Consider the following 27,199-nt stretch of genomic DNA (forward strand, 5'->3'; position numbering starts at 1 on the left):
TGTACAAAAAGAAATGTACTCAATACCTGACATTTAACTGTAACCTCTCTGTACATCACCTTTAAAATATATATATATATATTTAAATCAGAAGCAGTGAGTGCATAAAACACACACAGGACACAGTTTGTGGCCAATATATGTCTCTAAAAACCGCTCAACGTGTGAAATCCAAACAATTTTCTTTGTTACCTTATGAACCAATTTTTTTTATTAACCTGAGAACATGTCTCTGCCACTCATAAAACAATTATCTCTAATGAGAAACAAATGGAAATCTTGCCTCTGGGTAAACCCGACTAGCAATCACTAGAAGAGCCTTGCCACTGCTTCGGGCAAGCCCCAAGTACAGACAAAAAGCAGAGGGGCAGGGGACGGGTCCTACCGGGCCCCTCCAAGGCGGGAAGTGGCCCTGTGGCTCGCGTGGTGGACGGCGGCCCGGAGCTTTACCCGCAGGCTCTGGGTTCAAGCCCACACCACACCGGGGGGGGAGAAACAAGAGTAAAGATAAAAAAGCCAATGTCGCGCACGCACACCGGGCCCGAGGTCTCCAGAAGCCGCGTCAGCGGGCAGGGGTCTGTGAGGGTCCAGGAAGGGACGGACGTCGGCTCCAGTTCCAGGGGACCGGACCTGCCGGGAGCTTCCCGGGGCCCCGGCGGATCGGCCGGGCCGCGAGCCGGGCGCGGGGAGAGGCGGGTGGCCCGTCCGCACAGGACGCTTCGCCGCCGCCCACCCCGGCTCCCGCTACGAATCCGAACGCCCGGGGCGCGCAGCGGGCCCCGCGGGCGCCTCCATCCCGTGACCAGGCCCCGCCGTCCAGGACGCACCGCGCCCCCGGGAGGTTCGCCCGGGAGCACTCACCAGCTGGCTGCGGCGCAGCAGCCCGAACGCCAAGCTCGCCGACATGGTCGCCGCAGGCCCCGACGGCGAGCTCCCCGCTGTTCCGGCCTCGGCTGGCCGGCGCTCCAGCCGGAGGGGGGTGGAGACGCGGTGGGTGGAGCTGCGGTGGGCGGGGCAGACGCCCGCCCCGCCCCGCTCCCCTCCGCCCTGCTCCCGCCTCTCCCCTAGGCCACGCCCCCTCGCGCCTACGGAACCCCAGGAGAGACATGCGGGCCTCTCCGCGGCGGGCGCCCTCGGCCTTACTCACGCGAGACTTGGGAAAGGCTTGGGGGCGGGAAGGGAGCCGGAGACACAACAAACATGGCGGCGGCGGCGGCTGCGACGGTTACGAAGTCGGAGGCGGCTGAGGCAGTGGCGGCGGCGGCGGCGGCGTTGGGCCAGGCGGTGGAGGTGACTCGCTGCGGCTGTCAGGACGTAAGTAGCCGGTGGCCGGGGCGCGCGGCGGGGCGGCGGTTGACCGGGGAGGACTGAAGGGAAGCCAGAACCGGCATCGCCGCGGGCCGACGGACTCCCTCTCCGAGCCTCGGCCGGGCGGCGTACGAGGTCGCGACGCGGAGCCTGCGCGGCGGGCGCGCGGGGCGCCGCGGTGCCCGTGGCCGCGGGCGTCCCGGCCGGCAACGCTTGCGCGCCCGCGCCGTCGGGCTGCCGCCGGGCGCTGCCTCGGGCCGTGACAGGTAACAGGGCGGGGGGGGGGCGCCCCTCGTTTGTTGTGTCCCCGCGGGGCCCCTGGGGCGGGGTCGGCCCGAGCGCGGGGTGCGCGCCCGGCCCCGGGGACCCCGGCGGCCTGCGGGCGAGGCCGCCGCGGAGACCGCTCGGCCCGCCCGGGGGCGTCTGCGCCCCGAGAGCCCGCGGTCCAGCTCGGCTGGGGACCCCTCGGCGCGCGCTGCGCAGAACCCAGCCGGGCAGTGGCAGGAGAGGAGGACCCCGAGGCGCCCTCGCGCCCCAAGCGCGGGGACCCGAGAAAGTTTGTTAGAGACGAGCCTGCGCGGCTGCGGTGTAAACTCCTCGGCGCGCACACCCCCGTGCCCTCCCGGATCCACCCACCCAGGCCGGCTTTCAGTTGAGGATTGGGCTCGGGAGCTGCTGAGCCCTCCACCCTCCCCATCCCCATCCCCCCACCGCTTTCCCCCACTTCCCTTGTGGCAGGAGTGTTCTGATGCAGTATGTGTCCCTCTTTCCCCTTCTCATCATCCAGTCCCATCCCACAACGAGCCTCCCATGCAGACTCGGTTCAGCTTCCTCAAACTCATTTCTAAACACCTGGAGACCAGTCTTAAAATTCTCATTTTTTTTTTATGTCACGTCTTCACATAGCTAGAGATGAATGTGTATTCTTGGAGTTGGTTGCGGTGAATGGAGATAGCTGATCTTCTTTTTTCCCCTACTGGCTCAGTGTTTCTTAGAAAACCATAACGTTGTACTGTGATAGAAAGCGTAGGGAAAAGCTGGCGCCCCGGGGGTGGCTCACGCCTGTCATCCCAGCTACTTCAGGAGGCTGAGATCTGAGGATCAAGGTTCAAAGCCAGCCGGGGCTCAAAAAGACCTGAGACTCTTATCTCCAATTAACCTTGAGCTGAAGAGCTCAGGGACAGCGCCCAGTTCAAGCTCCATGACCCCCCCCCCCAAAAAAAAAAGAGAGAGGGAAAGTGGGATCAGAGATAATCCTTGTTGGGCTATATTGTTTGTTTTTCTTAAACCATTGCTACAGGTATGTCTCTAAATAGGGTTAAGGAAGTGTTTTTATTCAGCTGTAGCTGTTCAAAATTTTAGTTTTAGAAAAGTTTTTGAAATAACAAAAAGTCTTCAGAAATCACCAGTAACAAGATGAGAGTCACACATGCTTATTATTTTGGGGTGCTCCTGTGGAGTTCTTGCCGATGTGATGCTGTTGTTTTGCTTCGTTCCTTCGCTATCTTTGTTTAGTTCTTTTCAGCCATTGATAATGCTATGATTGGCACACATCATTTTATTAGTTCATTTAACCTGAGGGTGCTAATAAGGTATTTTGACTTAGGGTTTGCTTTCCTTTGAAGACCTTAGTATGACTTTGATTTCAGGTGAAATTTTCTTCATGACCTTTTGGAGTCCCTGGCGTGCCTCTAGTGTAGATTTTGACTACACTACAGTTCATTAATGTTGTAGTAAGAAAAAGGTGGAACTGATTACTGAAAAGATTAGATTGCATAGTTGGGATTTCTTCCAACATAGTTTTATTTGTATTTTACTTTTTTTTTTGATGGGTCATGGGGCTTGAACTCTGGGCTTGGGTGCTGTCCTTGACTTCTTCAGCTCAAGGCTGCCACCCTACCTCTTGAGCCTCAGCCCCACTTGCCATTTTCTAGAGATTAATTGGAGATAAGAGTCTCACATTCTTTAGTGCCAGGGCTGGCTTTGAATATCCTCAGATCTCAGCTTCCTGAATAGGTAGGATTATAGGTGTGAGCCACCATGCTGGCAGTGTTTTACTTTTATGCAGTCAGATCTCTGAGCCTCATCACAGTGTTCCTTTTTTTTTTTTTTAATTTTGCCTTCAAGTAATTTTTGATAATTATGAAATCAAGAATTGTCTTCCAGTTCTTTTTTGAAGGCCCACACAAATCACACCTCACGTATCAGCCTTCTCAATAAGTATGTATTCCCTTGGAGATAAATCTGGTCATAGTTGAAGGGACCCCTTTCTTGACTTCCCCTAAAATCTATCCCCTATAGGCATTTCTGTCTTCATGACAGATGAGTACTTAAGGGGGCTGTAAATTCCCTGAAAATAGCTCATATTACAAGAGCAGTTTAACCAGCTGGAGTTACCAGAATTCCTCCCCCACCCTACCCCCTTCCTGCCAGGAAACTCCCTCTCTTTCCTTTGTTGTCAGTGTGCCAGAAGCCCACCTAGATGATAGGTCAGTTCAAACAACAAAGGTGCCAGTGGTTGCCCCAGCCTTCACTCAAGTATGTTGAGATTCCATTGACCACCTGTGTCTGGCCAAGCACAACCACATGGCTGGTGGCTATAAAAGTAGCCTGTGAGATTAGACCTAGACAGGGTCCCTCTCTCACTCACCTGTTTTTAACTTCCGCTTTTGTGTCAGACTCGTTCCTTTGATCATGGACCCTAATAGTGGGGGACTGGACCCTAACAATAATTATTAGGGAGTAGAAGTAACACATCTGTTGGACACTAGGAACTTTTTTTTTTTTTGTATAGGACTGCCAGACCCACAGATTGTTATTGTTATTGTATGCATGTTAGTTGCTAAATACTCTTCCTTATTGCTTGTAACTCTTAAATTTAAATACTTTTCATTTATCTAGTGACAAATGAAGCATACTTTGCTGTTCATTAAATTCTTCTACAGTTTGTAGGAGCGTATGTTAAAGAGCCCTTCTCTGGTTCTTGTTTTATTTTACCTCTGTTGCAGTTGTTTTCTATGTCACATTCTAGTACTATTTGTTTTAACTAATTAGTTCCTGGTTAAGAGGTTCTGTGTGTGCGTTTGTGTATATATTTTCATACTCATGAATGAATGTGTGCATGTACCATACATATGTGTGTTTGCATGTATGTGCATACTGTCCAACATTTGAGTTATGAGAATGAAGACAGATCAGAGGAGTTTATACAAATCCTTTTATCAGAGACCAGGAAGGTTGTAGAATAATTTAAGTCACTTTCTTGAATGTAAAGAGATTTTCTTGTTCTAGGATATCAACTTAATTCTTTGGCTGGAAGTGTGGCTGAAGTAATAGAGCTCTAGCTGAACTGGCAAGCCCTAGGAAGCTTGAGGCCTTGAGTTCAAGCCCTGGTACTACCAAAACAGAAAGAGGGGGAGGGGAGAGAAGATAGAAAGGAAGGGAGAGAAAAAAACAATTTTTGAGGTTGTAACTCACATATCGGTCCTGCCTATCATGTATAAAACCCTGAGTCCAAATTCTAGTACTGCAAAGTAACAAAACGAAACAACAAAACCCCCTCAATTCCTACATACCTCATTTTTCTCCATTGCCTGTGTTTTAATCATATGCTTGAAAATAATTTTTCTCTTGATTGATATAATTAGTTAGTTCAAGCTAAGAGCACAGACTGGTTTAAACAAGCATTTCTAGAGTTCTGGGGCTGGGAAGTTTAAGCTCAAGCTGTTGGAAGATCTAGTGTCTGGTGAAGGCCTACATAGAAAGCTAAGAGGAGGCCCTGTCTTTGATATAGTCTTCAAACTTTTGCAGAGAACTTCACACTCACAACTCAGTTATCTGAAGACCCGGATCATCTTGGACGTTAGGATTTCAATATATGTATTTTAGGGACATATTTGCTTTGTAGAAATAGATAGGGCTTGGAATGTACCATCAAAATCAGTCTTGGAGAAGGCTTTAATATATTTTTTTTGTGATCATGTAGTTCTACACAATGATATTTTGTGTATGTAATTTTTTAGTCAACAAGCTCCAAAGTATAATGTTCATGGCCCATTGGAAAGATACCATTGAATAAAATTTTAGTTTGCTGAGGATTTCTTAAAGCTGTCCCTAAATTATAGGGGACAACATGGGGATTGGTTCTGGGACTTGTAGATACCAAATTCTGAAGATGTTCAAGTCATTTACATACAATGGAGTAGGGTTTACATATAACCAATACACTTGTTCCCAATTTCTATTTTTTAAAAGATGGCATCAGCATCCCACTTACTGGAATTATAGGCATGTGTAAAATCCCCCATATACTTTAAGTTGTCTCTGGATCATTTATAACTGACAAAATGCACATAGTTATTATGTGTGCAAAGGTTTTTGTTCATTTCTGCCTTAGCAGCATCTTCAAGTATAATTTGTAGAGTTCATAGATTCAACTTTCTCATTTTAAAGACAGTAAGATGGTTTGCATAAAAAACTATATTTTCTTTTTACTACTACTATTAAAACTAATTTAATGAGAATATTTTCAGAGTTGAAAATATTATATTGTGCTTAGGAATACTGACTTCAGATGTAGGAAGCTAGATTTTTGAGCTAAAGACTTTTAGTCCTCTTTATTTGTGTGTCAGTCCTGGGGCTTGAACTCAGGGTCTGGGCACTGTTCCTGAGCCTTTTTGTTCAAGGCTAGTGCTCCACTACTTGACACAGATTCACTTCTGACTTTTTGCTGATTAACAGGAAATAAGAGTCTCAGAGACTTTCATGCCTTAGCTAGTTCTGAGCCATGATCCTCTCATCTCAGCCTCCCACGTAGCTAGAATTACAGGCATGACCCCCGTGCTCAGCTTCCCTTTCATTTTTGAGTCTGTTCCCTAGCCTAGAGCTCTGCAGTTGCTTGGCCTGATGTGCCTTTTGCCTGGAATATATGGGATAGAGGTGATGAAAGTGGTACACAGATGCTTAGTAATGAAATGATATAAAAAAATTTAAATCATGTAGGATGTTTGAGGTTAAAATCATATTTGTATGTCTGAAATTCTGATTTGAGAAGAGCTTTTCTTTGTTTGCAATGTTGACTTTCTTGTTTTGTTGACATCCCTTTTTTTTCCCTTTAGCCCATCATACATAATTGAAAAGCAGAGTACAATTTATGGCAAGGAACACAGTGAAATTTCTAATGTGACAATGTGATAATAGCCCCAATTGTCAAAATATGTCAGCCATCCTCTGTAATTGGGCTCCTTTATGTTCTTAAGCTTGAGATGGAGGTATAAAAATACCATTTCCTTTTGCTTTCTTCCTGGCAATCTTATTGGTGTGATTTAACTGCACTGCCACATATACCAGCGGTAGGGGAGAGAGGGCAATATTAGGCATTCTAATCAAAATTTGGTATGGCTTATATTGTTTATTGAAGCCTATCAGAGTATACTCATTTTCAGGGGGAAAATGTTAAGGTTTTGTAAGAATTGGTTATTAAGTAGTACTAAATTGCAATATGAATGTTAGAATTTCATTCTTAATTACAACTTTTACTATTAGAAAACAAACAAGTGATATGACTTACACACCCACACACCTTTTTTTTAAAAAAAACAATGTAATGATTTCCTGGCTGGGAATGATGGCACACTACTATATTTCCAGCTATGCAGGGGTAGTAAGCAGCAGGATTGCCATTGGAGGCCAGGCTAGGCAAATTGTTAGGAGACTTCATCTCAAAAAACAATACAGGTTGTGATGGTTCACAGTTGTAATCCTAAGAACAGAGGAGGCAGAGGTAGGAAGATTCACTGTTCAACACCTTCCCCATGCAACTAGTACGGCAGGACTCTATCTGAAAACTAGAGCAAAAAGAGGGTTAGGTGCGGGCATGTGTTCACTTCTCTCTCTCTCTCTCTCTCTCTCTCTCTCTCTCTCTCTCTCTCTCTCTCTCTCTCTCTCTCTCTCTCTCTCTCTCTCCTCCCCCTCTCTCATTATCATTGGGCATATATTGTGCGGATGGGCCAGTAAGTCTAATAGAAGATCAAGAAATAAAGCTCCATGAACATACTCACCTGATTGAGAAAGGCGTTAGTGGAGTGTACTGGGGAAAGGCTGTTTATTCAATACATACACATAGCTAGGACAATTAGATATATTCCTAGAGAAACATGCTTTGCCTTTTAACTTACACCATACTTAAAATTCTGTATGAAAATGGGAGAGGTAAAAGGTACTAAAATTTTCAGGAGGAAATATTGGAGACAATCTTCAAGTAATGTAGATAAATATTTCCTACTTAAGACTCTTTCTTTTTTTCTGTTACTTTGAGTTTTGTTTTTGGTGTTTCTAGAGTTTGAACTCAGCTTTGAATCTGCTAAGCAGGTACTCTACTACTTGAGCTATGTCCCCAAGCCGTGTGTGTGTGTGTGTGTGTGTGTGTGTGTTGTTTCAAATAGGGGTTCCTTTATTTTGGTTTGTGGTTGGCTTTAAACTAACATCCTCCTACTTATTCTTATCTATGTAAATAGAATTATAGGCATATGCCAGCACACATGGCTTATTTATTGAGATGCGAGACTCACTAACTTTTGTTCAGGCAGAGCCTAAACTGCCTCCTGAATAGGTGGGATTGTTGTGTGTGCCCCATACTGACCCAATACAAGGATTTCTTAAAACAAGGTACATTCAGCTCTAAATGTAAAGGGGAAAGAAGTTGGTAAGTAGGACTATGTTAAGAACTTGTCATCAAAAGTTATTATTAAGGGGTTGGAGGTATAGCTCAGTTGATAGAGCATTAGATGAGAGTGAAAATGTCAGGTACCAAGTTTGAGTCCAATTCTCAAACTGTGGGGAAAAAAAAAAAAGCAAAAAAAAAAAAAAACCGAAAAGAAAAAAACAGAAGTTGCTGTTAAGAAATTAGGTTGGGTGCTGGTGGCTCACACCTGTAATCCTAGCTACTCAGGAAGCTGAGATCTGAGGATTAAGGGTTAGAGCCAACCAAAGCATGAAAGTCCTTAAAATTAACCACTAGAAAACCAGAATGGTGCTGTGGCTCAGAGTGGTAGAGTGCTAGCGTTGAACTGAAGAGCTCAGGGACAGTGCCCAGACCCAGAGTTAGTTCAAGTCCCACAGCCCATAATTTAAAAAAAAAAAAAAAAAAGTTGGAAAGGATACTACAGAGAGAAAGACAAAATAGTTTTTATCGCTGTTTTTATTATATTCTAGATCTTCCTAAGTGGTACAAAATAGTTCCATTTCTTTTTCCTCCTAGGTATAACAAACTTTAAACTTCAACAAACAAAAAGCAAAGATGGGTGAAAAGAAGCCAGAGCCTTTGGACTTTGTGAAAGATTTTCAGGAATACCTGACCCAGCAGACTCACCATGTGAACATGATTTCTGGATCGGTTAGTGGGGACAAAGAAGCAGAGGCTCTTCAGGGAGGTGGGCTCCTCTGAATACTATTAACTCATTGCCTTGTATAAGTGTACTCATTCTTCTGGGCCACCCAGACTCTGATGTGTTCCACATTAGTGTAGAGTACCCATGTGGTCTATGACATGCTTTACCGTTTGTCAGAAGATTAGCATTTCCAATCCCCTGCTTGTTCTCCAAATTCTGTTAGTTAATTGCAGTAGGAACCCAAAGGCAATTAAAATATCAGCTTTTCTACCCAGTGCCCACTCAGGAAGTATGGAGCAGATCAGAATCCAAACTAATTTCTCATCTTTTAAAATGAAGGAAGGACTGACTAGGGTTACCTATTGAAGAAGAGAAACTAGAGTAAAGAAAGCAGAGCCCTGATGTGGCTGTTGGTGACCAGTCTTCTGTTTTGGTGACAAATCCATTTCTGTCCTAGTACAGGGTCAGCAAACTAGTGCTACTTTCATATGGTCTGTAAGCCTAAGTGTTATAGTTCTGTTTTATTTTGATTTTTGCTTTTCTGCACTGGGATTTGAAGTGAGCCTTGAGTTCCCTAGGCAGGTAGTCTATTTGAGCCTTCTAGACAGGTAAGTTTATTTCTTGTATTTTTCAGGTAGAGTCTCATGCTTGTAGCCTGGGTCTATCCTGAGCCCCACCTGCCTATGCCTTCTGTTTGGCTGAAATGGCAAGTGCGGACTGCCACACCCAGTTCATTGATTAAGACGGTGGTGGTTGTGAGACTTGAACTCTGGGCCTGGGCACTGTTCCTGAGCAATTCAGTTCAAGGCTACCACTCTCCCACTTGAGCCACAGCGCCACTTCTGGTTTTCTGGTGGTTGATTGAAGAGTCTCACAGATTTTAGTGCCCAGACTGGCTTTGAACTTCGATCCTCAGATCTCAGCCTCCTGAGTAGCTGAGGATTACAGGTGTGAGCCACTGATGCCTGTCTCTTACAGACTTTTTGTCAGGCTAGCCTTGAACTAGCCTGCTTCTTTGGTATCTGTGAGCCACTATACCTGGCTAGAATGGCTTTTATGTTTAAAAGTAGTTGAAGAAAACTAAAAAGAATAATGTCATGACACAAATTTAAAAATTCAAACTTTATTGTCCATAAAGTTTAATAGGATACATACATGTTCATTTGTTTAGATCTTTTTTTCCTGTGGGTTTATTTTCCTTTTGGGTTTTACAGTGCTAGGAACTACAAGGCCTTGCATATGCTAGGCAAGTGCTCATCCACAGAGATACTTCATAGTGTATTTTCTATAGCTGCTTTTTTACTACAATAGCAGACTTGAATAGTTGAATAGAAATAGAGCCTGACTTCTGATCTAGATTGCTTAGGGCTTTGAGATTTAAGGTCTGATCTTGTGATCATTATCTGAGAGCTGGTTAGAAATATAATCCTCAGATATCAAAATGTGAGCATCACTGGCATGGGAAAGCAATAGAAGGAAAGGAGACATTTTTGTCTCTTTAATTGGTATGTGTTGGATATTTGACTTGCCTTAGCAATTACCCCTTGTACTGACAGTGAGAGGTACCATGAAACAGGGCTTATATGGACCATGCCAGTACCTCATTCTACCAGATGGAGGGAACTCTTTTCCCTCTGGCACTATATGAATAAAACTGTCACTACCTAATAGTAGTGTGTACAGATTCCTGGAGTGGGACTTGTGACCAGGGTTTTGTTCCTGAGATTTGTTGATTTTCCTGCTTATGAGATCTACCCTTTTAGATTCTTCTTTTTTGCAGAGACATTCTGACTAGATGGAAAACAGTCAAACATTTTCTAGCTCTGAAATTCCTAACATTCATTGGTATCAGTACAATATTTTTCTTTATGAGCTTAGCTTGAATGTTTCCCTCAGTGGAGCCTAAGATGTACAATGTGGGTCAGGTGAGTAGAATGATGGAAACTCATTTAGATGAAAATAGAGTTAGGGTTTTAGAGGTTATTAAGATTGTAGGTGAGGCTAGCTAGTCTCCTCCGACCCCTGTGTGTTCTGCCATAGATCCATTGAATCTCCACTTCCCTTTCTGTCCTCTCACCTGTTCTCTTCAAAAGAATGTCGATGACTAGTATGATTTTGTATAAATATGAGGTCTTTTTGCCTAAGTTTTCAGAATATAAAACTGCTTCTCTATAAGAATGAGTATTCAGAAAGTTTGATATTTTATGAATTTAACTTTGGAAGTAAGTTATCAATTTATGGAAGATTTTTTTCAACTACTTAAGACTAAAATGCTAAAATGAGTTGGCTGAGATGTATAATTTTGTTTCTATACTTCGTTTATAGCTGGACCAGATGGTGATCAAAATGGACTGGATCACCCATCTGTTGAGGTTTCCCTGGATGAAAACTCAGGAATGTTAGTAGACGGGTTTGAAAGGACCTTTGATGGGAAGCTCAAGTGTCGGTACTGCAACTATGCCAGCAAAGGAACAGCACGGCTTATCGAACATATTAGAATTCATACAGGTAATTGAGAAACAGCTGGAAAAGCCATTTCTTTAAGGGTAGGAGCAGGACCAGAGAGAACAAGTCCAAGTAGTTGTCATTGTTAACAAATAAAGATTATTGTAAGATTTGAATGGTGAGGATGTTACTCTGGTTTTCCAATGCTACAGCTTACCAGCATACAAATAGTAGGAAGTGAGGTTTCTTGTCAACTAGGTCCTTCCCCAAGACATTGTTCCTCTTCTTCTGTATAATTGTCATTATTTTCCTGCTGCTCAGGTGGGGAAGTGATTGCTAGTTATCTTGATTCTGTGAGAGATAGGGAAACTTCTGTACAGTTGGAGACTGTACTAAACCTATATTTGACCGTAATCATTCTTCTGAGAAACCTTCCTGATTATATCCAGACCAGACTATACGTCCTGGGTGCTTCATGGCCTGAAAACCTCCTAAAGACAGAGATGGTGGCAAGGTTATCTCAGTAACCCGAGAGCTAGCAGGGTTTCCGGCACATAGAAGATGGTCATGATTTGTTATATGAATGTGACCCCCATCATATGCCAGGTTATTTTTTAAATTATTTTTGTTGGTTGTGGGGTTTAGTCAGGACCTAAGCACTGTTCCTGAGTAACTTTGCTCAAGACTAGTGCTTCTACCACTTTGAGCCACAGCTCGATTTGTAGTTTTCAGATGGCTAATTGGAGATGAGTCATGGACTTTCTTGCCCAGGCTGACTCTAAACCATAATCCTCAGATATCAGCCTCCTGAATAGCTGGAATTATAGTCATGAGTCACCAGTGCCCAGCTTCTAAGAATGTCTTTTAAGTATTTGGGCACTCTTTGGGCACCAGCTTTAACATTGTTTTTCATAGCACTCAAGAGAGGAAAGGTAGAGAAAGAAGAGAAGCATTTGCAGTGTTGAAGAGATATGTTACATAGTTCATTTGCACCAGGTGCTTCATTTACATTTGAAGCTGTTTTTATATAAAGATTTTTTTTTTTTGGTCATGGGGCTTGAAGTCTGGGCCTGGGCGATGTCCCTGAGCTCTTCAGCTCAAGGCTACCATCCTACCCCTTGAGCCACAGCATCACTTCCAGTTTTTAGTGGTTAATTGGAGATAAGAATCTCACAGACTTTAGTGCCCATGCTAGTTCTGAACTGCAATCCTCAGATCTCAGCCTCCTGAGTAGCTAGGATTACAGGCGTGAGCCACCATGCGTGGCTTCATATAAGGACTTTTTAGGAAAAAGAAAATTTCTTACAGGTTTTTTTGTTTTGTTTTTTTCCTCTTGAAGAGAGTGTATGTACATGTGTGATTATCTAGGAACAAGTATTTACAGGTACATACATGAACATATAACTGAGGCCTATTAAGTGCTATTAGTGGTAGGTATAATCACTTTTTTTTTTTTGCTAGTCATGGGACTTGAACTCCTCGGGGTCTGGACACTGTCCTTGGACACTTTTTGCTCAAGGCTAGAACTCTGCCACCTGAGCCACAGCACTACTTCTGGCCTTTTCTGTATACATGATACTGAGGAATCAAACTCAGTGCTTCATGCTAGGCAAGCATTCTGCCATTACACTATGCTCCTCGTCCCACAATCACTATTATGTAGGGAATACTATTGTTACTTTCTTTCTGCAAGTGCCTGTTTAAGCCATAACAGTTTTCGTACTAAATTGAATTATAGAATCTAAGTGTATATTGGCAATTATTGCTGATGAATCCTTGGGCTGCATTTCAATTTACAGACTTATTTGGTTTTGAATAATTTATGCAAATGTGAATTTCTGAAAAGCACTTTTATTTGTTTCAAGTCCTGTGAAAGGACAAATATGAAATTTCCCGTAAATGAGCTATTCTTGCGGTTTCTCTTCCATTTTTTTCTGTTTAAACAGGTGAGAAGCCTCATAGATGTCATTTATGTCCATTTGCTTCTGCTTATGAGCGTCATCTGGAAGCCCACATGCGTTCCCATACTGGAGAGAAACCATACAAATGTGAATTGTGTTCTTTCCGCTGTAGTGATCGAAGCAACCTGTCTCATCATCGAAGGCGCAAGCATAAAATGGTACCAATTAAAGGTACCAGGTCTTCCTTGAGCAACAAGAAAATGTGGGGTGTATTACAGAAAAAAACAAGCAATCTAGGGTATAGCAGAAGAGCACTTATCAACTTAAGTCCGCCTTCTATGGTGGTTCAGAAGCCAGACTACCTTAGTGACTTTACCCATGAAATTCCAAACATCCAGACTGACTCCTATGAAAGTATGGCAAAAACCACACCAACTAGTGGCTTGCCAAGAGACCCTCAAGAACTTATGGTTGACAACCCTTTAAATCAGCTCTCCACTCTAGCAGGACAGTTATCCAGTTTGCCACCTGAAAACCAAAACCCTGCATCCCCTGACGTGGTTCCCTGCCCTGATGAAAAGCCTTTCATGATTCAGCAGCCCTCTACCCAAGCAGTAGTTTCTGCTGTGTCAGCAACTATTCCTCAGAGCTCCTCTCCTACAAGCCCTGAGCCAAGGCCATCACACAGTCAGAGGAATTACAGTCCAGTGGCAGGGCCCAGCAGTGAACCCAGTGCCCACACCAGTACTCCCAGCATAGGAAACAGCCAGCCAAGTACTCCAGCCCCAACGCTGCCAGTCCAGGATCCTCAGCTTCTGCACCATTGCCAGCACTGTGACATGTACTTTGCAGACAATATCCTTTACACGATTCATATGGGATGTCATGGCTACGAGAATCCTTTCCAGTGTAATATATGTGGATGCAAATGTAAAAACAAGTATGATTTTGCCTGCCACTTTGCAAGAGGGCAACACAATCAACATTGAAAACAGTCACATGGACTTGCTTTGGCCTTTGGGGCTTTGTAGTTTGCTTTTTGTTTTGGTCATCCCTAATAAGGTGTGTGCTAATTTAAAGTTTGTCCGTTATAAAATGTAAATTTAATGGTGGAAAACTTTTCCTTTTCCTTTTTTGTAAAAAAAAAAATCTGGTCAGGGTTATTTATGTTATTAGAAAAATTAGGACACATTGATAACTATTCTTTCATTTAGATAGGATTGAAGTACAGTCATAATCCTACACAAATGTTCATTTATATTTTCTACAGTTATGGTCCATTAAGACATTAAGGTTTTCCATACTCTTGATACTTCAATATACACATGAAAGCTAAATGCTTTTTCTGCCACATTTCAAAGCAGCAGAAGATACTTTTTTCTTAAAAATCTGTCACAATGTGTTTCAGTGTTTGTAGAGAAACTGCCTTTAAAATTGCTTTTGATTGAAGTATTATTCACATATCTTGAGTTGAATCAGTTTCAACTGATAAAGAATAAAGCCCTTTCACTGTAGTAAATCCTTTTTCCTAGAAGGGGATATAGAAAACAATTCTTTTAAAGTTAGAAATACAGGTGAAAGTTCTGAAAGGAAGTTGTGTTTAGTATTTAAAATAGTTTGTTCAGTGTCTAGTTTAAACATGTTAAGATTTTCATTGCATTTTTATACTTCCAATTTATTTTTAACTATAGGCAAATACACTAGAGTATGGATGGTTTTCTTTTCAGATGAAATCTACCTTTTCAGTTTATTCTGACATTAATGTCAAGTGAGATTGGTAATTGTAGTGAGAATCTGTTACTCTTCCTATTCTTTTGATGACCAAAGAGGTACAGTGGCAGTCGTCCACCCTATTAAGATGCAGCCCTTCAGAGAAATCTCTGAAGTATCCTGTTCCTGCCTTCTATCCATTTATTTCCTGTAACTGCCTAGAAAAGGTGGTTATAGAAACACTTGGGAAATGTGATGAAATACTCACAAAAACCAGATCCTGGTCTCCTCTTCAGAGCTGGCCATTTAAAATAGTTTCTGTGAATTCCAACTGTAAAAGTCTTCATGTACAGTGACAGTACTATATGGAAACTGTGATTGAATTGTCGCCTTAGTAGGAAGGATAAGAGGTGTGAACGTGGATATAAAACACATTTAAACACATTTGTTTATAGAAGTTAATACTTGCTAAATAGATTTAGAATAGTTCACTTTGAATAAGAGGCTATTGTTTTTTATACCGTGTAATAACTAGCTTACTCTGAAGAGAGCTTGATCAAACAATAAAATATTGTTACTGTTGGTTTCTTTGTACTTTGCAAAAATTTTGTTTTTTAATTTGATTTTTATTCTTGAAAATATTAATTGACCCCTTAAAAAAATACCCTGTTAAGCTTTTTAAAAAAAACATGAAAATGACCCCTCCTCTTATTATAGTTAGTAAAAAAGAAACAGGCAATATCTGGCCATTGAAAGCCCAAGTGCTAAGGTCAGGAGTCCTCCCTTCCCAATACCAGAAAGCCATTAAAAGGAGTGCTTGTGTTGAGTGCTCATTTCAAGGGCACTGTTGAACTACAGTTCTTCTCAAATCTTGTCACCCTAAAAGTTCTGCAGTGGTTTCAGTTTTACTTAAGTCACTTACTGCCCAGGTTAGTTGTAGTGAAAGTTTCCAAATGTATAACTTGACTGGTATTTATCAGTTTTCAGAAAGAAAACAGGTTGACATTTGGAAGTGTTTGTGATTATCGTTTTTTTCTCTTTTATTGAAATAAAAGCAATACCCCAGAACAGAAGATGAAAAAGCTCATTTAAAAAAGAAGCAGGGTGGTGGTACCTGCCTGTAGTTATTCAGGAGACTGAGGCAGGAGGGTGGCATTTTCTCAGGAGTTCAAAGCCAGCCTAGGCAACAAGAACCCCATCTCAAACACAAGACACAAATGGAACAACTCTTCTTAAAATCAGCTTTATTATCTGTATATTCTGGGCCAAACAGTGACAAATACATTTTTCCCTAAAACTAAAAATGAATGTTTTGAAGGTTCACTTTAAATATGGAAAAGACTTTTTTCATAATTAAACTAGAATGAAAAGTTGTAATTTTCTTCTAAGTTAAAGAGCACAGTTAGTATCCCAAAGGTATTGATGCTTACAGGTTACAATTGTAAATGCACTAAAATTTCTGAAGCTAATCTACCTTTGAAACTTTTTTGGAGCTTCACTTTTAAGATTTAGATTTTATTTGAATTTCTTGAGTTAATTTCTGTATTTGGAAAGATATTAGGATCTTCCCTTACAGATTGAATATGTTCCTCTCATTTTATTTTTCCTCAAATATTTTATAGAAATAAGTTAGGAAAAGTTTAACATGCACTATTTATAGTACTTTGCCATTAACAGGCAATGTTCTGAAACTAAATTTATTTTTGTTCAGTGAACATATAAGTTTAGATTTTTAAAGTTGGTAGATAATTTATCTCCACTAATATTTTTTTAAGAAACTGTGAAGAGATTAACAGGGAATAATTTTATTTCAGATTTTACTAATGTAATATAACTACAACTTCTTGAAATTCAAGTGAAGGCTAGACTTTACTTTGAAAATTCCATTGGGTATTTCCAATGCTATTTCATTTTAGAAATAAATGTTTACCATTCATCTGCAGAATTGTTTGACAAAGGGAATTACTACTAAAATAAATAAACTTCTTCAATTTTTGTAAAAATATTTGTCAAATGGAAGTTATTAAAAATTAAATTCCCTGCTAAAGACTTTTTCATTAGTCTTAGAGGGTGTATGCTTTCTAGAACTTTTTTTTGTTTATATGTACTTTAAGTAAAGAACATATTTTGTATGCAATGCATAAATCTTGCATTATGGTTGTAAAATCCACTTTATTCTTTAGGGGTCCAGAAAGCAGTTTAATGCTAAAATAACTATGGTATGTAGTTCATATTGTGAATGAAACTTTGCTTTTGTAATATATAAATAAAATAATAACACTTTGTATGACCTTTTTCTTTTTTGAAAACTAGTATCAAATTCGTTTTTTAGTAATTTCCTTCTATGTATGTAAAAGGTTAATAAAAAAATTATGGCTACAGTAGTTTGGATTTCTAGAATGTCTTACCAAGAAAACTACTATCAGGAGTTTAAAACAGATGTGTTTGTAACGTGTTTCTACTTATTTTCAGATACTTCTTTTCAGATCCATTCAACTGTGCTATTAGAGAGGAAGACCACCTCTAAGGCTTAATCATCCATGCCACATCTCACAGGTAGCTCACTTAAGTCATTTCTGCTATGACAAAGAGATCTTACACTTTTTTATTTGAAAGTCTTTGGAAACACATTGTCTTAGAAAATATCTGGTAAGGTAAAATTTTATAAATTAAAAAAAACCCAAATCAGATATTTTACTGGCAATCCAGAAATTTTAATGATGCTTTGAAAAATACTTTTGCATGATATTATCTTTCTCATTACAAAAAGAAGAAATGACATCTGATATGTCAGTGGTTTGTGGGAAGCATGGGTATTTGTTTCCTTGTCTTAGATCTTCCAAAAATCCTGCTTTGAGCTTGTTAAGTTCTTCTGCTAAAAGTTTCAAGTTGTTAGGAAGTATTTGTTCATCTAAAATAGAAAGATAGTCTCAAATTATTTCTTTTCTTTTTTTTTTTTTTTTTTGCCAGTCCTAGGCTTAGACTCAGGGCCTGGGCAGTGTCCTTGGTTTTTGTTTTTTTTTTTTCAAGGCTAGAGCTCTACTACTTGAACCACAGCACCACTTCTGGCTTTTTTCTATGTATGTGGTACTGAGGAGTTGAACCTGGGTCTTCGTGCATGCTAGGCAAGCACTCTTACCACTAGGCCAAACTCCTGGCCCCTCAAGTTATTTCTAAATAAATCTGGACTGTCTAGGAAATTAATTTAATTACATCAGGTAAACCAGTTGGATATTCTATAAATCATTACAATTACATTATAATTTGCAGACAAAAGGTCACATTGATATAATCCAGAAAAGACATGTGAAACAGTTCAGAGAATGTAAATAACTTACTGTTAATGAGCAGGGGAAAAAAAATGAGGAAGATTCTTTGTGGCTAACGAATAACCAAGATAGCCAACTCAAAAACTTTTGCCTCCAAAAGCAGACATAAGAAAGGACATTTTGAGCTGGGGATTTGGCCTAGTGGTAGAGTGCTTGCCTAGCAATGCACGAATACCTGGGTTCAATTCCTCGGTACCACATACATAGAAAAAAGCCAGAAGTGGTGCTGAGGCTCAAGCAGTAGAGCTCTAGCCTTGAGAAAGTCCAAGGACAGTGCTCACGCCCTGAGCTCAAGCCCAGGACTGGCCAAAAAAAAAAAACATTTTGATTTTGAGAACTGGTAATACCTTGAAGAGTTGTCACATGAACAATTCTACAGTGAGGGAATATTCTATCTGTTGTGTTCAGTACAGAATCGCATGTTATAAGGGCACTGAGAATCTGAGATTTTGTTTATTGAGAAATACTCACCATAAATTTATTCACCTAAATTTCAATTCAGTGGTATATAACATTCACGTAGAAACATTCCCAGTCAATTTTAGAACATTTTTATAACCCAAAATCCCTTTAGCTGTCGCCCTTATAACCACCATCACCATCTTACTTTTCCCCATAACTTCTAAGTAATCTCTAACCTACTTTACCTCAGGATTTCCCTGCTCTAGACATTTCGTATGACTGTGTGGTGTTTTGTGATTGGTATAGTGTATGTGTGTGTGTGTGTGTGAGTCTGTGTCCCACCTATCATGGGGCTTGAACTCAGGGTCTGGGCACTGTCACTCAGCTCCGTTCCTCAAGGCTAGTGCTCTACCACTTGGAGCCATAACTTCTACTTCCTGTTTTCTGGTGGCTAACTGTAGATGAGTCTTGTGGACTTTACTGTGTAGGCTGGCTTTGAACTGTGATCCTCAGATCTCAGCTTTATGTGTCACTAGGATTACAGATGAGCCATTGGTGTCTGGGTATTTCTAAGCTTCTCCACATTATATCCTGTATGAGTTTTACTTTACTGAATAACATTTTAGTGTATGTATCGACAGGTCCAGTGACCTTTGGGTTATCAGTAATAATGCTGCTTTAAACAGATTTTGTATATGTAAGTTTGCCATTTGTAAAGTATGCCCCATTTACAGAATTGGAAAGATAAAGAACAATAAAGCTCTTGCTTAGCATATGAAAAGAGTAAATAAATGTTAGCTATTATTTGATTCACAAATCAAAATTTAAAATTCAAGTTCTTTTTATAAATTTATTAACTGTCACCTTTTTTATCTGTTTAATTTAGATTCACAAGATGTCCTTGTTCAAACTCCATGCTGATTGTGTATGTAGCCCTAACTACTACTCCAGGTTCAATGGCCTCTCTTCCATTCCAGAATATTTCAAACAACTTTTGCTCTGGTAAAATGTCTGCTGCCTGGAGTAGGCTTTGGGATATATGCTTGTTCTATACATGCTTTACATCTCTGCTTAAACGTCTTCTCTGAGAAGCCTTCTACAGTGCCATACCCCACTTCTTCAGAGCACTCACAAATATTCATATAGTTACTTTTTTTGTCTTTTTCTTGGTAAAATGTTGCTTCCTATTGATTCCAATAGGAACTGGTTCTAGCATTTAGAAAAAGGCCTAATAAAAAAGTAGCTAGTCAGTAAACTTATTGGGAGGGTAAATGGAGGAATATCAGTGGTGATTCAGGGGCAGAATTTGAACTGAAGTTACATGTAATGGAACTGTATGTACGTTTGGAAACATGATAGAAGGTTTGGGAGCTGATAGACTACCTGAGTGTGAAGGAGAGTCATCACATCAATGAAACTACTTAACAATTCATACCTTTTGCTTCCTTCATGGTCTGAGAGACAGTTCTTCGGAGTGCCTGATCCGCTTTATGAAGAATGTTAGCAGAACAAATTATTCTGTCTGTTTCCTGTGGGGCATAAACATTGTTATTGGAACAGTTCTGTTTAAAAAAATGAATAGAATGTAGGAGGCCCACATGAAGGCATAATAAGAAAAGTTAAGGTGACTTTTTCCCAGGAGAGGGTACAAAATAAATTTCAGCTAGCTATGAACTGCAGTCCCCAGCAATATCCTGGAGAATGTCTAATAACTGGGCTTTTCAGGAAAGAAAAGCTCTGTGGTATAAATGCACCTATCCTTGTTTATTGTATGTAACATAACATCGACATCCAGTGTTCCTAATCACTCAACTGGAGGCTATAGTCAGCCAGCCACAAGCACAGGCTGCCAGCACCCACTGCATCAGGATCAGAAGCTGAAGGCTAGTGAGATGCCAAGCATTTTTTATTTACTATCACTCACCAAAAGTTCAATTTACTCACTGAAAGTTCAAAGGTCTATACAAGCTGTTCCTTCTCATTGGCTCTGAGTCTACTGGAAGACTGACCTTTTGTTCCACATTGTTCTCAGCGTGTTTCACGGGATTTTCCAAGGCGGTAAGCAATATCTCAGTCACCTCCAGGCTGAGGAGAAAGTGGGATAAAATACAGTAAGTTCTCATACCAGACATGTTTTTGAAAAACTTGTATTAATACTAAAGGATCTTGGTGTAACTCAAGGTCTTTAAAGGAACAAAAATGAAATAATTTGGAAGCTACCTTTCATTTGTAAATCCAGCTGCACTAGCTACCTGCTTATAAAATACTGATTTCCTACATTAGTAAGCTTTGAAAGCCATTACTTTCCCCTATTAAATTCTGGACTGTAGACTATAAAAGTTCTATCTTAGAGAAAAGTCAAGTGCCCAGACCCTGAGTTCAAGCCTCAGTACTGGCAAAAAAAGAAAAAAAAAAGTCTTATTTCTGGCTTCTTATCTACTGGATAAGAATTAGCAAAGTTCTTCACTGGCCAGAGGTAGAATCCATTTATTTAACAAACACCATTTTATATGAAAAATACTGTGTAACTGCATGTTAAGCTGCTAATCTGGGAAGTACTACGTGACCCTTACTTTTCCAAACTGATCATGCAACGGTGAGAGACAGGTGGACTTTGTGCAGATGAATGACAGTAAACCAAGGAACCATTTTTATGAGTGCCCAGAGTCCAGCTGACTTTTCTTAGATGGCCAGGCAGTCAGCTGAAGGATGTAGGAAGGGCAGAGGAGACCACAGGCACAATGCAACAAGTTCATGCTAATGGGAGAAAGCCAGTTGGGGTTTATAGGTGGGGCGGGGGGAGAGAATAGCAGGATATGATAGTGAAGAGCTAGTAGTTATTAAGACTTGAGAGTCATGTTGGGAGTTGGATTTTACTCAGAGCACAGGGAGTAGAAGAGAACAGTTTTAAGTCTGTGAACTTAGTGCATGATCTTTCTATCTCGTGGTCTTCTCTGTCACTGGGAAGAGCCCGGGTTTGGGTCACCTCCCTTCCCTTGCCTCAGAAGTTTCTCCCTTTAAGGGGCTGTAAGGATCGGATGAGGTTGTGTGTATCAGGTGCTCTGAAACACACCTCTTACTGTGTGTGTGTCTGCTCCGTGACTCCTGCTGCTATTAGTACTTCAGAGAAGCCTGGAAAAGATCATTTTTCAACCTTGACCCCTTCAGTTACCTCGTGACTACTTGGAAATGAGCACAGATGACAGGTTTTTAAGACACAGGATCGCAATGCAGATTATGGCATGATACTACAGAAATGCATTTTGCATCTCCCTGGTGTCACAGTGGTGAGATAACTGATGCCATTCCCACAGGACATCCAGAAATCTAACCAAGCATTCACTTCCAAGAACAGCCTGAACTACGCCACAAGAGGAGCAACTAATTAATTAAAGGCTCCCATCAAGTTTGTTAAGATATTACCCCAACACTAGAAACCTCAATAACTTGTCTGGATGAACTGCCTAGTCACTCATAAGGGTATATTATACATTTTAAGGAAAATGTAACCTGGGAGCTAAACATTTTGAGGAATGACATTTTAAACAGCCTTTAAAAGCTAAACTAAGGAAATGTGGAGGCTGGGAGTTTGGCCTAGTGGTAGAGTGCTTGCCTGGCATGCACAAAGACCCAAGTTCGTTTCCTCAATACCATATACATAGGAAAAGACAGGAAATGGTGCTCAGGCCCTGAGTTCAAGCTCCAGGACTGGCAAAAAAAAAAAAAAGGAAATGTGGACAACATACGTTGAGGACTATATATCCAAGACCATAGCCACTGGCCTCCATTCTGCATCCAGATGCTGCCAATATTTTTAAGTGTAGAAAGGTCACATGTAGCATTCTGCTACCATACTGGATAGGGCAAATGGACATTTCCATCATTACAGAAATTTCTACTGGAAATGCGCTATTGTAAGACTGTGGTGAATGGAGCGTTAGAGCCCAGAACCTGTGACTCACATATGTCTACTAGCAGAGTTACTACAGAGAGCTCTAACACAAATCATGCTCCAGTATAATTCTGCTCTTAGGAACTTTATTTTAGCAAAGCTAGACCTTGAACTCAGGACCTCACACAGGCAAAGCAGGTGCTCTGCCATTGAGCTATACCTGCAAGCACTCAGACTTCTTTCTGAAAAAAAAAAGAAAAGAAAACTAGGCAATCTACTAAGATTGCTATACCTTGCTGAGTGTATGAAAGATGTGTGCTACTTACCATTCTCCTGGGACCTTGTGGGGAAGTTACATTCTTGATAGTTACTATACAAACTATGGCTTCAGAACTCAGGGGTTACAAGTTCACTGAATTTGGGCAAGGTGATCTTTTGGACTTCAGCTTGTTCTTGTACACAACACTCTGAGGCCTGTGTGTAGATAAGCTAAGCCACCACTGTGGTTGAGCATTTATTCATGCCCAGCAGCAATGATCACCAGGAAGAATGGTTTGAGTAGGATACCTGGCCTCCGTTGAACACACTGGACTCTGAACTGCGAGGCTGTTGTGTTCCCAAGCATTTTTCCCAGGGTTGGGTTTTTCTATTTTTTTCCCCATCAGGTGGATAGTCTCATTAGGTACTGCCCTGGGTCTCTGGCCATTTCTCTGCAAACAGGTCTCCAAAGGACAGTCTAAATAGAGCTGGCAAAAGCCTAATGAATCTGAAAACAGTTTAAAATAACCAAATTACCAATCTAGCTTCCCAAAATGTGAAATACATATATCAGACAGGACAGATCATTCCTTCTGCAGCAGGTCAAATTTCACCTAGCAGCCACCCTTTAAAACTAAATCCATGTAGACTTCCAAAATCTAACATAATCTTTCTGAAGGCAGTAGTGATTTGTGTGTGTGTGTGTGCGCGCGCGCGCACGTGTGTGCCAGTCCTAGGACTTGAGCTCAGCCTGAGCACTACCCTTGAACTTTTTTCCTCAAAGCTAGTTACTCTATCACATTAGTCACAGCTCCACTTCTGGCTTTTCTTTTTTCTTTCCTTTTTCTTTTTGCAGTTTATTGGAGATAAAAGCATCATAGTCTTTTCTGCCCATGCTGGCTTCGAACCACCCTCCTCAGAGCTCAAGCCTTCTGAGTAGCTAGGATTACAGGCATGACCCACTGACACCTGGAATGACAACAGTGATTTCTGAAATATGAACAACTCTATCCATGTGTAAGGAAAAAAAATTTCAATTACATTTCCGAGCCAGTTGGTAGACTTCATATCTCATACTTTGATAATAAAAGTTGTCATCTAAAACCAAAAGCAAAGGTTTAGAAATGACAGATTTTGCCAAGATGTAGCAAGACTGGGTCTCAGATACCACTGGAAATATCAAATCTTGATCCTTTAAGCAGGTTATGAAATCTTCCCACATGGCTTCAGCCATGTTGGCTGGGGCAGACATCTGACCCCCATTAATGACAATCATCAAGAAGCATTCCAGAAACTTCAACAGTTCCTGTCGAAGTGTCTTCCATCGGGATGGCTACAAAAGATGGAAGACAGGAACTCACATTAGGCTTTGTCCACTAAGGGTGGTTTTATCTTGGTTCACTTGCACCCTCTGCCCGCTATGCCACTTCAGCATACTGGACTGAACCATCTGGAGTTTTCCACAGATCCCTTGTTCATCCTGGCATCTTGTCTTCATATCTACTTCCCCCTCTGCCTGGAAAGTTTCTATCCAGTGCTATGTGGAGCCTTTTTGACTTGACATACAAAAGGTAATTCAGCACCTCCCTTGCCTATCAACATACAGAAGGTAATTCTGCACTTCCCTTGCCTATCAAGATATCCCACTCTGTACGTATTGTGTCTCAATGCTAGCAAGGCTAAGGTTTTGAGGTCTGTGTGCTATCTCCCTGCCAGGTCACTACTTCACTGTATATTCAGCCACCAGCTAAGTGCCTAGCACCAAACAGATGTTCCAGAAATGTGTGTTAAGTGAACAACTGAGGGAATAAATAAGAAGAATGAATTGCTGTGTAAGAAAAAGAGGGAGCCAAAATCAATATCTTGCCAAATTAAAACAGCCAAGCTAAAAAAAAATGGTGCTGGTTTGGTTCTGAATTGCCTGCCAAAAGATTGTACACAGAAAAGTAAATCAATAAAAGTTCCCAGAGTCAAGATGGGATTGGAAGGGACAGAGGAAGCCCACTGCAAGAAAAATGGCTTGAGAACACAAATATTCTTATGTTGGTTGTGGGGTGTAAAGAGCACGAGAAAAAAATTATAAGGAGAAGAAATTGAGATCCTTCTCCTGCCTGTCCCAGCCTTACTACCGGAATCACACCACATATAAAGCATCACCTGAACCTTCCAAGAAGGAAACAGGTATCCCTCCATAAACGGTGACATTTTCTAATCATGGTAGCCAAGTGACTCCCATGCCTCTATAAAGAGTAAAAAACATACATTAATAAAAGTAAGGGGAAATACAGCCAGTGACAACTTTCTGCTTTCGCTTGAGTGGTAAAAATACTACCATTCAAGTAAATCCAGTGCCACCCTGATTTTGTATTTACCTCACAATTAACCAAGATTGAAGAAGCAGATACACTTTCATGAAAAGATTTTCCACATGCTAACCATACTGCATCTTTGCGTACACTCAGTCACATCATAATTGCATGTGTGTGAATTCATCTGCACTCAGGCATTGACCAATTAAAAAAAGAACAATTTAAAATTTCAGAATATTTCAAAGGGTAGTGACTCCGGAGGGCGTCTTCCCTCTTCCTACGTGCTTTTCCAGGGTGCGGCATCTTGCTGGGGGTTTAAGAGGAAAGAAAGCCAAAGAAACGTGCATTTAGCCCAGACACTACCTACCTATCTGGTCGTCAGCTAAGAACAGCTATTTCTCCTGCCCCCAGCACGGACAGAGCAGGGTGGCCCCGATTAGGCGGACACCAGCACTGCCTTTCGTTAGGTCAGTCTCTGCGGTTTCCCAAGTGGTTCCAGCCCCACAGACCGTGGTGCTCAACTGGCCGAGGCGGCATCTTTGAACGATCTTTCCACAGCTTGGCGAGAAGTCTGCCAAGGGATGCACGACGAGGGACTTCCACGGGTCTCCTGGGCACGCAGCCCAGCTCTGCCTGGAAGCCAGGCCGGGCCGCCGGGCCAGCCGGGGACACCCCAGAACGTGGAACCCGCCGGGAACGCGTGGAACCCGCCGGGGACCCGGCTCCTCGCCCGGGTCCGGCCTGCGTGTGCACGATCGCTGATGGCAGCCTCGGCCTGAGCCGCCCGGCCCCGCCCCCGCCCCCGCAGGCCCCGCCCCGTGCTGACCCGCGGCCGCGCGCCAGTCCCCAGGTCCGGGGGAGCCTCGGGCAGGACGTCGTCGTAGGAGAGGACGCCCACCGCCCAGCCTCGCTCCTGCTGCAGCCGGCGGGCGAGGGCCCGCGCGAAGGTCGACTTTCCTGCCGCCGGCAAGCCGCAAAGGACGCAGAGCCCCAGCGTGCACGGCCCCAGGCCGCCCGCCGCCCCGGCCTCCGTGGCCGTCATAGCGCGGCCGGCGCGGGAGTCGGCGGAATTGAGCCGCCCGGGTGCGCATGCGCGGACCTTGCGGCACTGCCGCGCCCCCTAGCGGGGTGGCGGAGGAAACGGCCAAGCGCGGGGTCCGCAAGGGATGCTTGGAGCCCATTTCATTTCTGCGTGGGACGTGAAGTTCAAGACCAGTTTGGGAGTGTCTGCTTTGAGACGGGGTCTGTACCACGTATCCGGGTTGGTTTTTGCCAGTCCTGGGGCTTGAACTTAGGCTAGCGCTCCACCACTTGAAGCACAGCACCACGGCTGGCTTTTCTGGCACCAAGGAATCGAACCCAGGGCCTTATGCATGCTAGCCAAGCTCTACCACTAAGCCAAACTCCCGGCAACCAACACGGTTTCTAGATTATGTATCAGACCTCTGGTTGTGTTTCTTCTTTCTGGTAGTAACAGGCTTGAACTCAGGGCCATGCTCACTAGGCAGGTATTCTACCCATAGCCATGGTTCCAGCCTGTTTTTGAGGAGGCGAAGGAGGAGTCTGAGCTTTTGTGTGTGTCTGTGTGATGCGGCTTGATTTCGGCCTGGGTGCTGTCCCTGAGCTCTTCAGCTCAAGGCTACCACCCTACCCTTGAGCCAAGCCCATTTTCTAGAGGTTAATTGGAGATAAGAACCTCAGGTCCTTTTGTGCCTAGGCTGGCTCTGAGCCTTGATCCTCCGATCCTGAGTAGCTAGGAATACTGGCATGAGCCACTGTGCCGGCTTGTAGCTGAGCTTTTATGCTCATGGCTAGCACTCTACTACTTGAATAGCAGCTTCACTTTTGGCCTTTGGGGCGCTTATTGGAGGTAAGTGTTAGGGTCTGCCTGGGAGAAATGATTTCTTCCTTTGGCTCTTTCCTATGCACCCAGGAAATCCCTGCCCAGCACTGTAACCTTGGCAACTGGCATGTCTGGAAGCAGTGGGAGGTCGTCCAGTCCAAAGTATTTCCCCATCCTCTGAGGTCATGTCTGCTTCTGCTGTGAACCTCCCCACCCCCCATATAATCTGTACTTCCGGTTTGCTTATCAGTTGTGGGGCTTGAACTCTGGCCTGGACTCCTGTCCCTGAGCTCTTCAGCTCAAGGCTAGTGCTCTATCACTTTGAGCCACAGAACCACTTCTTGGTTTTGGTGTTTAACTGGAGCTGAGTCTCGTGGACTTTTTTGCCCAGGATGGTTTTGAATCACGATCCTC

General features: G+C 42.5%; 3 protein-coding genes across 8 annotated transcripts in view; 1 reads left to right on the plus strand and 2 right to left on the minus strand.

Annotated features, from left to right (window-relative positions):
• Positions 1 to 1,224, minus strand: part of Acadsb (acyl-CoA dehydrogenase short/branched chain) — a 35,621-nt gene extending 34,397 nt beyond the window's left edge. The window contains exon 1 of one of the 2 annotated variants that reach the window (XM_090345681.1): positions 1,148 to 1,224. Coding sequence is in view for 1 of the 2 variants with exons in the window: in XM_090345680.1 (XP_090201806.1) it covers positions 862 to 906 (45 nt within the window). In the remaining variant the exon portion in view is untranslated. Of the gene's footprint in view, positions 1 to 861; positions 967 to 1,147 lie in introns of those variants that run through there. The other variant, XM_090345680.1, reaches the window with a different exon arrangement.
• Ikzf5 (IKAROS family zinc finger 5) lies at positions 1,219 to 17,312 on the plus strand. 5 transcript variants are annotated; one of them, XR_016537779.1, is made up of 5 exons: positions 1,219 to 1,314; positions 8,567 to 8,738; positions 11,022 to 11,204; positions 13,088 to 14,104; positions 17,225 to 17,312. XR_016537779.1 is itself a non-coding variant. In XM_090345682.1 (4 exons), exons 2-4 carry the CDS (start codon positions 8,606 to 8,608, stop codon positions 14,029 to 14,031), a joined length of 1,260 nt encoding a protein of 419 aa, XP_090201808.1. In that variant the 5' UTR covers positions 1,219 to 1,314; positions 8,567 to 8,605; the 3' UTR covers positions 14,032 to 16,782. The 5 variants fall into 5 exon arrangements, 1 of the variants encoding a protein (XP_090201808.1); XR_016537781.1 differs by lacking the exon at positions 1,219 to 1,314 and adding an exon at positions 1,506 to 1,574; XR_016537780.1 differs by lacking the exon at positions 1,219 to 1,314 and adding an exon at positions 1,775 to 1,959.
• Positions 17,313 to 17,444: 132 nt separating this feature from the next.
• On the minus strand, positions 17,445 to 26,012 carry Pstk (phosphoseryl-tRNA kinase). Its single transcript, XM_090345684.1, has 6 exons — positions 25,769 to 26,012; positions 23,675 to 23,966; positions 22,943 to 23,141; positions 20,493 to 20,568; positions 19,919 to 20,012; positions 17,445 to 17,663 (listed from the first exon to the last, which is right to left on the minus strand). The coding sequence occupies exons 1-6, from the start codon at positions 25,982 to 25,984 to the stop codon at positions 17,467 to 17,469; spliced, it is 1,074 nt and encodes a 357-aa protein (XP_090201810.1). The 5' UTR covers positions 25,985 to 26,012; the 3' UTR covers positions 17,445 to 17,466.
• Positions 26,013 to 27,199: the final 1,187 nt, after the last annotated feature.

Source organism: Megascapheus bottae, chromosome 15 (assembly GCF_031878675.1).
Source record: "Megascapheus bottae isolate mThoBot1 chromosome 15, mThoBot2.hap1, whole genome shotgun sequence".
Classification (NCBI taxonomy): Eukaryota; Metazoa; Chordata; class Mammalia; order Rodentia; family Geomyidae; genus Megascapheus; species Megascapheus bottae.

Bases quoted from the DNA above. Each gene is read 5' to 3' on its own strand.
- Ikzf5 (XM_090345682.1), top strand. From the start codon at position 8,606: ATGGGTGAAAAGAAGCCAGAGCCTTTGGACTTTGTGAAAGATTTTCAG. The intron at 8,739-11,021 runs GTGGGCTCCTCT...CTTCGTTTATAG, and splicing joins AGCAGAGGCTCTTCAGGGAG to CTGGACCAGATGGTGATCAA. The intron at 11,205-13,087 runs GTAATTGAGAAA...CTGTTTAAACAG, and splicing joins ACATATTAGAATTCATACAG to GTGAGAAGCCTCATAGATGT.
- Pstk (XM_090345684.1), bottom strand. From the start codon at position 25,984: ATGACGGCCACGGAGGCCGGGGCGGCGGGCGGCCTGGGGCCGTGCACG. The intron at 20,569-22,942 runs GTATCCTACTCA...CTTTCTCCTCAG, and splicing joins GTGTGTTCAACGGAGGCCAG to CCTGGAGGTGACTGAGATAT. The intron at 20,013-20,492 runs GTCAGTCTTCCA...TATGCCCCACAG, and splicing joins AGAACAATGTGGAACAAAAG to GAAACAGACAGAATAATTTG.